The 13339-nt window shown below is 33.6% G+C and overlaps 1 protein-coding gene across 4 annotated transcripts in view; it reads right to left on the reverse strand.

Moving 5' to 3' along the window:
- TUSC3 (tumor suppressor candidate 3) overlaps positions 1–13339 on the reverse strand; it is a 277668-nt gene that overhangs the window by 135210 nt on the left and 129119 nt on the right. For all 4 annotated transcript variants that reach the window (XM_028099683.2, XM_028099684.2, XM_028099682.2 and 1 more), the window contains exon 2: positions 9031–9200. In XM_028099683.2, coding sequence (XP_027955484.1) covers positions 9031–9200 — 170 coding nt within the window. The remainder of the gene's footprint in view (positions 1–9030; positions 9201–13339) is intronic.

Here is a 13339-nt window from a genome sequence, read left to right on the forward strand (position 1 = left end):
AATATTGTTAAAACATCCATACGACCCAAAGCATTCTAAAGATTCAATGAAATCCCAATCAAAAAGCAATAGCATTTTTCAGAGCTAAAACACATAATCCTAAAAATTTGTATGGAACCACAAAAGACCCCAAAACACCAATGCAATCTTGAGAGGGAAGAACAAAGCTAAAGGTATCATAACCTAGATTTCAAGATCTACTACAAAGCTATAATAATCAAAAAAGTATGGGTACTGCCACAAAAAAAGACAGAGATCAATGAAAAAGAACAGAGAACCCAGAAATAAACTCACATGTATAGGGTCAATTTATCTACAACAAAGGAGGCAAGAATATACAATGGGGTTAAAACCATCTCTACATACAAAAGAACAAAACTGGACCACTTTCTTATACTACATATAAAAATAAGCTCAAAATGGTTTAAAGATCTAAATGTAAGACCTGAAACCATAAAATTCCTTGAAGATAACATAGGCAATAAATTCCTGGATAGGAGTCTTAGCAATGTTTTTGTTTGTTTGTTTTGGCGTCTGTCTCCTCAGGCAGGGGAAACAAAAGCAAAAAGAAACAATTTGGATTACATCAAAATAAAAAGCTTTTACACAATGAAGGAAATCATCAACAAAACAATGTAACAAACTGAATAGGAGAAGATATTTACAAATGACATATCTGATAAGGGGTTAATATCCAAAATATATAAGAAAACTCATACAACTTAACATCAAGAAAACAAAAACAATCTAATTAAAAAATGGACAGAGGACGTGAATAGACATTTCCCCAAAGAAGACATACACATGGCCAAGAGACAAAGGAAAAGATGCTCAGTATCACTCATCATTAGGGAAACGCAAATCCAAATCACATGAGGTATCACCTTACACCAGTCAGAATGGCTAGTACCAAAAAGACAAGAAATAACAAGTGTTGGTGAGAATGTAGAGAAAAGGAAACTCGTGCACTGCTGGCGGGAATGTAAATTCATGCAAACCACTGCAGAAAACAGTATGGAGGCTCCTCAAAAAATTAAAAAATTACAATACCATATGATCTAGTAATTCCACTTCTGAGTATTTATCCAAAGAAACAGAAAACACTAATTCAAAAGGATATATGCACCCCTATGTTCACTGAAGCTGTATTTCCAATAGCCATGGTATGAAAGCAACATTAGTATCCACTGATAGCTGACTGGATAAAGAAGATGTGGTATATATACAATGGCATATTATTCAGCCTTAAAAAAGAACAAATTATTGCCATTCACAACATGGACTGGCTAGAGGGTATTATGCTAAGTGAAACAGACAAAGACAATTACCATATGATTTTACTTATATGTGGAATCTAAAAACCAAAACCAACCAACAAACAAATAACAGCAAAGACTCAAATACAGAGAACAAACTTGGTGGTTGCCAGAGAGAGGGTTGGAGAGATGGATGAAATAGGTGAAGGGGAATCAAGAGGTACAAACTCCCAGTTATAACAAATAGGTCATGAGAATGAAAAGTACACCATTAGAGGCACCTGGGTGGCACAGCTGGCTAAGCATTCAACTCTTGGTTTTGGCTCAGGTCCGATCTCAAGGTCTTGAGACTGAGCCCCACGTCAGGCTCCTCACTCAGAGCAGTGTCTGCTTGAGCTTCTCTTTCTCCCTCTCCCTCTGTCTCTCTCTCTCTCTCTCTCTCTAAGTAAAAAAAAACCCTTACAAGTAAATAAAAGATTAAGTTTCAAAAAAAATTTTTAAAAAAGTACAGCATAGGGAATACAGTCAATAATATTGTAGTAACTTTGTTTGGTGGCAGATGGTAACTACACTTATCATGGTAAGCATTTTGTAATGTATATACATGTTGAATCACTATGTTATACACTGGAAACTAATTTATTACATGTCACCATACTTCCATTTCAAATTTTTAAAAAATTGAAACAAAAAATAAGAAATAAAAGACATTTTGAAGACAAATGCAAAATTTAAATATGGACAGTATAAGAAGAATATATCATTGAATTAATGTCAATTCTCTTAAAAGTGATAATGGTATTCTGATTATGTAAGATAGTCCCTTTCTGAAAAGTTGCATACTACTCAATGGTGATATTTCAAAATATCTAAAAATTATAGATACGTTTGGTGATATGGGATGCATTTTTGACTTAAAAAAGGATTAAAGCAAAATGTGGCAAAATGGTAATAATTAGTGAATGTTGGTAAAGGGTAGACTGGTATCCTTGTACTACTGTTTCAACTTTGGTAGGTTTGAAATTTAAAAGACGGGGGACTAAAGCTGGGCTTATAAACATGGAAATGGAATTTGGAATATGGAAAATACAAAGAGCTCCGAAAATGCTACAATGTCACATAGATAGTAAGAGTTCACTGAAAATACTAGAAGAGTTGAGATTATCCAATCTCAAGGGACACCTAGCAAGAGATTTATGAAGTTATGTATATGCTTTCACTTAAAAAAAAAATTAAACTGGATGGAGCTCAGCAATAAACTGAGATCTTCATTTATATTACACTAGTCATGGATTCAATCAAGCCTGACACAGTTCTCATTACCCAAGCCAGGCAAAGAATGTGTGAATGTCAAAAGAGTTTGCCAGTCTTTATCAAAGAAGTGAAATATTCTGTTCAGGTAGCCACGCATATGAGGAAAACTTAAGAATTAAGTCCATGGAGAAATATTATCTAAGGAAAAAAGGAAATGATAAAAGTTATAATCCCAAAACCATTCATAAAGCACTTACAAGTGCATCAAGTTATGTACAAGGGTAATTTTATTTATACATAATTTTCACCTTCTGTGTTCACTTTAGAATCTAATCTCCTAAGAGATGTAACCTCACTGTAGTAAAACAAAAGGCTGATGAGCTGATGAGCTCTTTTCCACATAGTTTTGGCCAGCCATTTAAATCGGCAGTCCATTATGAGATGGCTACTCTGAATGAAAGCTTTTCATGATCTAATGAGTTTAAGAAATGCTAGCAGACAGATCCTGCCCTATGATTAATAATCTTAGATGGGAACACAAAATCAAAATGCAAATACAGTTTACACGGTAAAAGCAATGATGAACATATACACTTAAGGGAAGCATTAAACTCTACTAGATCTGGAGTTCCAAAACTCAACCCTGACAGCTGTGTGACTTTGGATAAATTATATAACCCGTCAGCTTTGATGTTCTCATCTATAAAATGGGTATTTTTTCAGGCCTACCTTCTTGACTAGTGAGAATGATGTAGGATTATATATATATGTATATGTATGTGTGTGTGGGTGTGTACATATATATATATATGTACACACACACACACACACAAACTTAATAATGCAACCCCAATAGTTTACACATAATAATTATATTTAGGAGGAAGGAACATTCATGTGTCAATATCATAATTTATTCATGCTCCTTTTTAAAATATGTAATTGCTAATTTTTTTCATTTATTGAAGTCCAATAAGATATTAATCTCCAACATGTCAGCAAACTTTGATTATTCATGCACTCTGCTTGATTCTACACATACTTTTTAATTTTCCTTCACCTAAATTTTTTTTCCTGCATCTACTGATCCATAGTAATAACCCTAGAAAAGGATATTTTGTTCCTAGAATTTTTAGTGAATTCTGGAAGAAATGAGTAACTTTGCGGTAGAATACACCTAAGAGATTTAGCAATTATGGGAAATATTCTCTATAGTACAATTTGATAAAGGAAGTTTGGAGTTAACACTTAGGGGAGGTGAGAATTGTACTGCGTAGTCTTAATTAACAACTTTATTTGGCCAAGGAGTTTGATATTAGCATTGATGAAGGTGAGAATTGAATTCTGAAATTTGTGAATAAACTAACTGTGTAAAAAGGAAAAGCAGAATGATTTAGTGAGAGGGCTTATAGGAAGCCAATAGCTCATTCACTAGCCTTTCAGCAAAGAAAAGCAACTGGAAAATCTAAGTATGAGTCAACTCTAAAAGAAAATTTCACTTTTCCTTAAAAAAAAAAAAAGAAGAAAAGCAAAAAACATCTCCATCTCACAGAGGGAAGCACTAAGAGTTTTAAATTATAGCTATGAAAAAAATTATAGCTATGAACTTTTCAATGATTCTGTAGAATTATAAAAATTTATAGCAGTACTATAAAAATGGTCCAAAATTCTAATGACACAGAAGGATCCAGGAAAATTTAATTCATGTTTAAAAAAAAAAAAAAGAAGGCTACTGATGATGGGTTGGTTGCCTTTCTCAGGGAATCTGCATCTCCCCTTGAGGCTTAATTTGTAATAGAGAAATAAAGTTTGAATAATTTTTCTTGAAAATTTTTCTGGAAACTCCTCTCTATATTTCATCATAGTTGTCACCTTGGGATCTGTTTGATCCACACTGCCCACTATCATATGAAATACACTATCATATGAAAAAAAAATACTCTCTTGGCTCAATAATAGATCACAGACCACTGCTCCACCACAATTATTTAACAGATCTTTGAGATTTACTTATCCTATAGAATAAATTTATCATCCTCATCTAATAAAGTCCAAGGTATCCCTCTATCAGCTCACTTAATTTTTTTTCCTCTCCAGTTCCCTTATCACCCTGAGTAATTTCAAATACATGTTTATAAACCAGACATCACCACAGCCTTATAGTTCCTCAAATGTCTCTACAAGATCAACAATCATCTACATTATACTTCAGCAATTTAGTTATTTAAAAAAGCCTTGTATAACTACTTCCTAACTTTCAATTCCACCTTACTTTTACACAAAACCTGTTTTTCACTCTCACGAAAAATTTAGCTTTATTATATCACATCTAGTTTATCAGCTATCCCCGGCGTCCTCTAACCCCCCAGCCAATTCTGGACCCACAGTTATATCTTTCAAATATACTCTCACTAGCACCTAAAATCATTTACCTAATCCATTTCACACCATAAACCAAACATATTAACCTCTAAGCAGAGTGTTCTTTCTCCTCCGTTGCTGAGTATTGGGGAAGAAAATCATTAAATTCTACAGATTCAGAATTTGGGTATTATAGTTTCAAAAGGATTCTCAATGCTATATGGTCATCCAATTAGTTAAACCTTCCCATTCCCACCGCTCAATGAAAAGCAAATAAATAAAAGCTATGAATCACGTACCTGCTTTTATTACCTTCCCTTTCTCTATACTGGGTGCACACTAGAATTACCTAGAGATCTTACTTTTTAAAATGTCAATGTCTTGGCCCTACCCAAAAACAATTAAGTCAGAATACTGATGCAGGGGAGGGAGGGAGAAGAATTCTGGGTATGGGAACCATGTCTGCTCTTTACTTTTTATTTGCTTCTAAAGTTTAATCTACTTTTTCTTCTCTAAAGTTATTATTTTAACTTTCTAATAGCTTCAACCTTTTTCTCTTATAAATCCAAAACTTTTCTAAAATTTTCAAGTTTATTACAAAATAGGCTGTAAAAAACAGGTTATTTTGACCTATGTGTCATTAAAAAAATTAAGGCTCCATGTTCAGCAATTCATTTAATGACATAATGTATTAAGTAAAATAATATCTAAAGGATACAACATTTAACAGTATATTATAGTTTGTATCATCACAATACATACAATTTTATATAACTATGAAGTAAATACTTGGGTAATAAAGTCTTTCTAGTTTACAGCTACAAAAAATATAATGATCAATTAAATATACTTCCTAATAGTGGCAAATATAAGAAAGCAATATATTCAATTTTTAAGAGCAAATGATTTTCCTAAAATATATATGGTGTTAGAGGATGCCAGAAGACACGTATTTTTAGTGGAAACTTAACTGTTACACCAAAATGCCAATTAAGGTGGTGTTTTTGTCTGAGTAGGACAGTCTGAGTATATAGACTCATCCAAATGTGCTAGCCCAATTCTGACAACACTTTTAATGCCAACTTGCATACTGTCCCTTGTATAAGATGAAAGGAGAATCCAGAATCATCTACAACGCTGTTTTTCAAATACACTTTTTTTTTTTTTTAAGATTTTATTTGTATTTATTTGAGAGACAGCAAGAGAGAGAAAGCACAAGTAGGCGGAGGGGCAGAGGGAGAAGACTCCCTGCTGAGCAGGGAGCCTACTGCGGGGCTTGATCCCAGGGTCCTGGGATCATGACCTGAGCCAAAGGCAGACACTTAACTGAGCCACCCAGGAGCCCCTCAAAATACTTTTGCTCACCATCTTCTCTACCCACTTTTAGACATGCCCCCAACATACAGTCAACAGTCATTATTAAATCATAAGATCTTCTAGAAAATGTTGAGACACTGAAATTCCCTTTCTGCAAACTAGTCTGAAACTTTTTTTTTCATTGACCCATGTTATTAATAACTTGTTTCCACTAGAATTCACAATGATTTAAATTCTAAAAGTCTACAAATGACTATGCAATGTGGAGAGTCACTAAGTGGAATCACCACATAAAAAGTGTTCTTGAAAAAGTGTTCAGCCAAAAAGAGACACCCTGAATTGTCCTTAGCCATTGAGGAAATGAAATATGTAATTTAAAATCATGAGGCCCAGATGGTTTCACTGAAGAATTCCATCAAATACTTAAAGAATTTACACAATCTTGTAAAATTATTTAATCTTACACAAGCTCTTCTAAAAAGTAAATGAGGAGGGAACATTTCTCAACTCATTTTATGAGGCCAGTATTAGCCTAATACCAAACTAGACAAAAAGCAGTATAAAAAATGAAAAGTACAGATAAATAGCTATCATGAACTTAGATGCAAATTTCTAATAAGACTTTTATTAGTAAACAGAATCCAGTAATACATAAAAGGAGTAATATACCATAATCAAGTAGGATATATTCCAAAATGCAAGACTGGTTCAATATACAAAAATCCATTACTATAAAGCACTATACCAAGCACCTAAGGGTGAAAAATCGTATCAATTCACACCAAAAAAAAACTGATAAAATCCAACACCCATTCATGATCAAAACTCTCATCAAACTAGTAGAGAACGTCCTTAACTTGATAAAGAACATCTTCAAAAATCTTACAGCTAGTACCATCATTAATGATTAAATACTTTCTTCCAAAGATCAGATGAAAATGTAAAACAAAAAACTATAAAACTTTCAGAAAAAAAAAAAATTAGAGAAAAACTTTGGGATACAGGGCTAGGCAAAGAGTTCAACTGGATAACAAAAGTAGGCTACAAAATAGGAAACTGGTAAACTGGCCTCATAAATTAAAATATGCAAAAGATCAGTCATGAACATGAAAAGATATACTATAGACTAGGAGAAAATATTTGAAAACTGCATGTCTGACAAAGGACTAGTATCTACAATACATAAAGAACTCTCAAAACTCAGTAAAAAATCTGATTAGAAATGGGCAAAAGACATGAACAGATAGTTCATCAAAGATGTGATATGCAGATAACAAACACATGAAAAGATTTTCAACACCACTGCCATTAGGAAAATGCAAAATAAAACCATAATGAGTTATCACTACATACTTAGCAAATTGAGTAAAGTAAAATAGTGACAAATGCTGATAAGGATATGGATAACCTAGACCACTCATACACTGCTACAGGAAATGTAAAATAATACAGCTACTCTGGAAAACATTTTGGCAGTTCCTTACAAAGCTAAACATGCACCTACCAAACAACCTAGCCATCATGGAGAAATAAAACCTTAAGTTCATAGAAAAACCTGTACCAGAATGTTCACAACAGTTGTATTTGTAATAGTCAAAAATTAGAAACAACCCAGATGTTCTGTAACGGATGGCTGAACAAATGGCAGTACATTCATACCATGAAATGTTACACAGTAATAAAAAGAATGGTGACAAATGCAGTAACTTGGATGGATTTTGAGGGAATTATGTTAAGTTATTAAAAGCAAAACCCAAAAGATCTTTAAGGGTAGGATTCCATTCACATCACATTACTGGAACAACACAATGGAGCACAAATTCAGGATGTGGGAGTGGAATGGGAATGGGTGGGTGGGTGTGGCTATAAAGGGCAAGAGGAGAGATTCTTATGGTGATGGAACTGTTTTGTATCTTCACGATATCAATACCAATACCCTGCTTGTGATATTATACTATAGTTTTGCAAGATGTTACCACTGGGGGACACTGAATAAAAGGTATGTAGGGTCTCTCTGTATTATTTCTTACAATTGCATGTAAATCTACAATTATTTCAAAAATAGGAATTTTTTAAAGCGTTGCTGCATATGTATTTGTACTTGTCCAAAATTTTTAGTACATTCCCACTAAAAAAAAATATTTCATTCATTTGAAATGATGTACTTCTGTATCATTGGGAGAAATTTCTAATCATTGAGGTAATGAAAAGTAAATGGACTTTTGTAGGTAAAAGTGTGTCCTCTCTATTAAACTATTAAAATAGAATATGTTTAAGGAGATGACTTCATTGCCCATAAAACATAATTAGGTGACCTACAAGGCAATATTCAAACCAAATTCTATCACATATTTACCTTCATACAGGACATAAAGAAGCAAATTTGTTTTATGATTACAAATGGATTGATCAATAAGTATTTTACACAATAAAAGAATATTAGCCTATCAAATTATTTTCTAAAATACACTGATTTTGAGCTTGCTTATATTTTTCAAAGATTTATTTGAGAGAGAGAGAGAGAGAGCGTGCGCATGCTCACTAGCAGGGTGAGGGGCAGAGGGAGAGAGAATCTCAAGCGGACCCTGCACTGAGAGCAGAGCCTGACCTGCGGCTCAACCTCAGGACCCATGAGATCACAACCTGAGCCAAAACCGAGTCAGACACTTAACCAACTGAGCCACGCACGCGCCCCTGATTTTGAGTTTACTTTTAAATCCACATTTATAGCTGACTATAACCTTGAACAGCTGTTGAATTCTATTATACAGATTTATATATATGTAATAAATATACAAGCATATGATAATAATTTAAAATATTTTTAGAATACATAAATTACCTGCACACAGAACATTGCCGCTGAGGCTGAAGAGCAGTGAACATAACGATCATAGAATAGTTTCGAGGTGGTGCCTTTATAAATTTTCGGAATTTATCACCATTCATTCGGAAGATTGAGCGCCTGGAACTCCATTCCATCAGTTGTTCTACTTTTTCAGCTAAAAGATTCTGCAATTAAACATAGGAATTTAAATTTACACAGAGTTAAAGTTCTTCACTTTGTATTTCATATAAACTGAATTACATGAAATTGTGTCTTAACCAAAACTAATTTCTGCTAAAAGTTCTTTTGGTGAGTGTATTCATTATTAATTGACTATATATGCATAAAATATTTCATTTTATTTTTCCTAATGATCACAAAGGTTTATACAACAGTAACAAAAGCAAAAACAGTCTACCACTTCCATAAAGATGAAACAGACATGCTTTTTCCTAATCCTCTCACTAAATACAACAAAAAACTCTGGCCATTATATAAAAAAAACAAACAGAAGGAGGCTCTGAAAAAGGATGTCCAGTGTTAAAAAAAAAAAAAAAAAAAAGAAGAAGAAGGAAACCCTACTTGGAACAACACAGATAAACACAGAGGATATTATGCTAAGTGAAATAAGCCAGTCACCTAAGGACAAATATGGCATGATTCCACTTGTATGAGGTATCAAAAATAGTCAAACTCATTAGAAGCAGAGATAAGAATGTTTGTTGCCAGGGGTTAGGGGAGGGGGAAATGGATAATTGTTACTCAATGGATATAAAGTTTCGGCTGTGCAGGATAAGTAAGTTCTAGAGATTCCCTGTGACATAGTATCTATAGTTAACAGTAGAGTATTGTGACCTTTAAAATGTTAAAAAGGACAGATTTCAGGTTAAGTGTTTGTACCACAACCTATACACACATGCAAAGAAAAGAAAATTTTTAAAGGTGATGTAGGTGTTTAGTACTTTGATTGTGGTAATGGAATCACAGATGTGTACATATGTCAAACTCACTGATACATATATCAAATGTGTTCAATGTTTTGTATATCGATTATAACCCATAGCTTTTAAAAAAAAAAAAAAAAGAGGAGGAGGAGAAGGAGAGAGGAGAGGCAGACCTCTTCCCTGGGTTAGGGCAAAAGACTTGGTGAATTGCTCTGCACCTACTTGAGGAAGAGAAAAGATAAATCAAAAGAAATGAAAGAGAGGAGGGAGGGAGGGGCAGTAGCTTGGTCAAAGAGCAACATGCTTAATAAGTAATGGGACGGAACATTGAGGTAAGTGCACAATGGCAGACTGACGGTATAAAAAAGAAGTATTATAGCTAATTACTGGCATAATTGTTACTAAAAAAAAAAAAAAACAACACAAAATTTTACCTTAACAAAAGGTATTCACTGAAATTCATTCTAATGTCAAAACAAATTATTTGGATTTGATTATATTTGACTTTGGGCCTTTAATTCTGACAGCAAATATAATATGAATATATTTCCATACAAAACAAAACAATACTCTTGTTAAACTGAAAATTAAAGCTTATTTTAGAAGATACTGCTCTGCTTCATCAATACACACAAAATAGCTAAAACCTAAGCAGAAGGACTTTTACTAACTTTTCTTGGTTTGAATTCTGAGAAATAGTGAAAGTATTTTCCATGTTAAGCATAATTTACTAGTGTTTGTCTTACTATTTTAAAATCTTCAATTGTTTACCCTAACACTTAGTGAGTTAATTCAGGATCTATAAATTCTTCTGAAATAATTTTAAAATAATAAAATATATACTATATAAATATTTTATTTACAAGAAGGACTGTGACCCTCTATGTAGAGACAGAACCTCCAGACTGGAAATTGAGCGAGATAAATAAACCCTCATGAGGGCAGAAGGGAAGTGGTCTAAAAAACAGCTACTTACCTGCAAGTTCCTAGGGTATTTTCATATACTTTTCTCAATAAATACAATAAATACAAATACAAACACACACTTTCCTTTTAAATTCTGTATTTCTAAAGTAATCTTACTCTCTTTGTTCTTGTTTTTAAAAAAGTCACATCATTACACCAATATGTATCTTTCAAGGCATTAAATAACTGTGAAAGGCAGAGGATTTTGCTCTACCTCTACTTTTTGAGTTATCGAGGAAGCAAGCTAGTTTCATGGATGCTGGCAAAAACAAGAATCCTGAGTCAAAAATAAGACTTTTTTTCTCAACAAGGTTTATTTTTTTCTAGCTTTACTTATATTACTGTATATTCAATCAAGTATAAGTAACCAAGTATAACTGACCCAACTGTAAGATATTTAAATTTTATAACATGATGATTGGATATACATATACATTGTGAAAGGGTTCCCTCCATCTAGTTAATTATCACATCCATCACCTCACATAGAATACCTTTTTGTCTTCGGTGTGTGTGCTGTGTGTGTGTGAGAACACTTAAATCCTACTCTCAGAAAATTTCAACTACACAATACAGTATTAACTACAGTCACCATGTTACACAGTAGATCCTCAGACCTTATTCATCTTATGTCTGAAAGTCTGTCCCCACTTACCGACCTTTCCTTGCCCCCCCCCACAACCCTTGTATGTGCCCCAGCCCTGGCAACCACTTTTCTATTTGATTCTATTATTTGAATTCTTTTTTAAATTCAACATATAAATGATTCCATTTTATACATACACACATTTTTTATTGTTATGTTAATCACCATATATTACATCATTAGTTTTTGATGTAGTGTTCCATGATTCATTGTTTGCGTATAACACCCAATGCTCCATGCAGTATGTGCCCTCCTTAATACCCATCACCAGGCTAACCCATCCCCCACCCCCCTCCCCTCTAGAACGCTCAGTTTGTTTCTCAGAGTCCATAGTCTCTCATGGTTCGTCTCCCCCTCCGATTTCCCCCCCTTCATTCTTCCCTTCCTTCTCCTAATGTCCTCCATGCTGTTCCTTATGTTCCACATATGAGTGAAAATATTTTTTAAAAAAGAAAATACCCATCAGTCCCACAAGTGTGCATCAGCCTGACAGACTACAGTTGACCCTTGAACAGTACAGGTTTTAAACTGCATGTGTCCACTTATAAATAGGATTTTTTTCAATAAATATATGGGAAATTTTTTGGAGAGACAATTTGGAAAACTTGCAAAATGAGTGGCTTAGAAATACTGAAAAAAAATTAAGAAAAAAGTTATGTATTATTGTGAAAATACAGTATAGAATACAAACAACATACAAAGTAAGTTACTTGACCTTTGTTGACTAGAAGCCTTACCTATGACATCAGTAGTCAGAATTAACACATACTTTGTATGCTGTTTGTATTCTATACAGTAGTTAGACTCAAAAGTTGTACTTGGATTTTCAGCTGTGTGGGGGTCGGCACCCCTAACTCTTCTGTTGTTCAAGGGTCAACTGTATCAGTATTTTTGTAGTTACCGTGCTTAAAAGTATGGTATTGGTGTGATATGCTAATGTTACCTGCTATGTACTCATGTATTTGAGTGAGTTTCACTACACCTTCACCAGACTAGGGTATTCATTCTCACTCATATAACTAAATAACTAAAATCTCTCAATAACTAAAATGGTTTCTCATTGTTTTATTTTTTTTATTTTTTTATTTTTATTTTTTTTTAAGATTTTTATTTATTTATTTGAGAGACAGAGAGAATGAGAGAGAAAGCACATGAGATGGGGGGAGGGTCAGAGGGAGAAGCAGACTCCCTGCTGAGCAGGGAGCCCGATGCGGGACTCGATCCAGGGACTCCAGGATCATGACCTGAGCCGAAGGCAGTCGCTTAACCCACTGAGCCACCCAGGCGCCCTCTCGTTGTTTTAATCTGCACTGTTATTTTCTGGCAAAATGGAACATTTTTCCACAATTCTACATATCAGTTCTACATCTTTTACTAGTTATCTCATGTCCTTTATCTTTCATCTACTCACAAATGTAATTTATTAGATAGAAGAGATTTAGATATACGTAATAAAACCCTTTCCATAATAACAAATTAAAATAGCACTAGGATTAGATTTTATCACTTCTAAATTATCTTCTTTTTGCTTACAGGGTGAACATAGAGCCAATAAGAAAAGTAATGTTTTAAAAATATCTATTTGATTATATCTTGTGAATTACTTTCATTTAAAAAGTCTCTATTATATTAAAAATCTCAATTCTTTAAAATCTGAAAAAACAAATCCATGTTCTGGAGCCACAATGAATAACAAATGATGGTGCCATTAAGAAGTCTCCCTCCTGTTCTAATATCCTAACTGCTTTATTAATTAAACAAGTTTCGC

Source organism: Eumetopias jubatus, unplaced genomic scaffold (genome assembly GCF_037043125.1).
Source record: "Eumetopias jubatus isolate StellerSeaLion01/CBP00866 unplaced genomic scaffold, mEumJub1_p1.0 scaffold_2, whole genome shotgun sequence".
Lineage (NCBI taxonomy): Eukaryota > Metazoa > Chordata > Mammalia > Carnivora > Otariidae > Eumetopias > Eumetopias jubatus.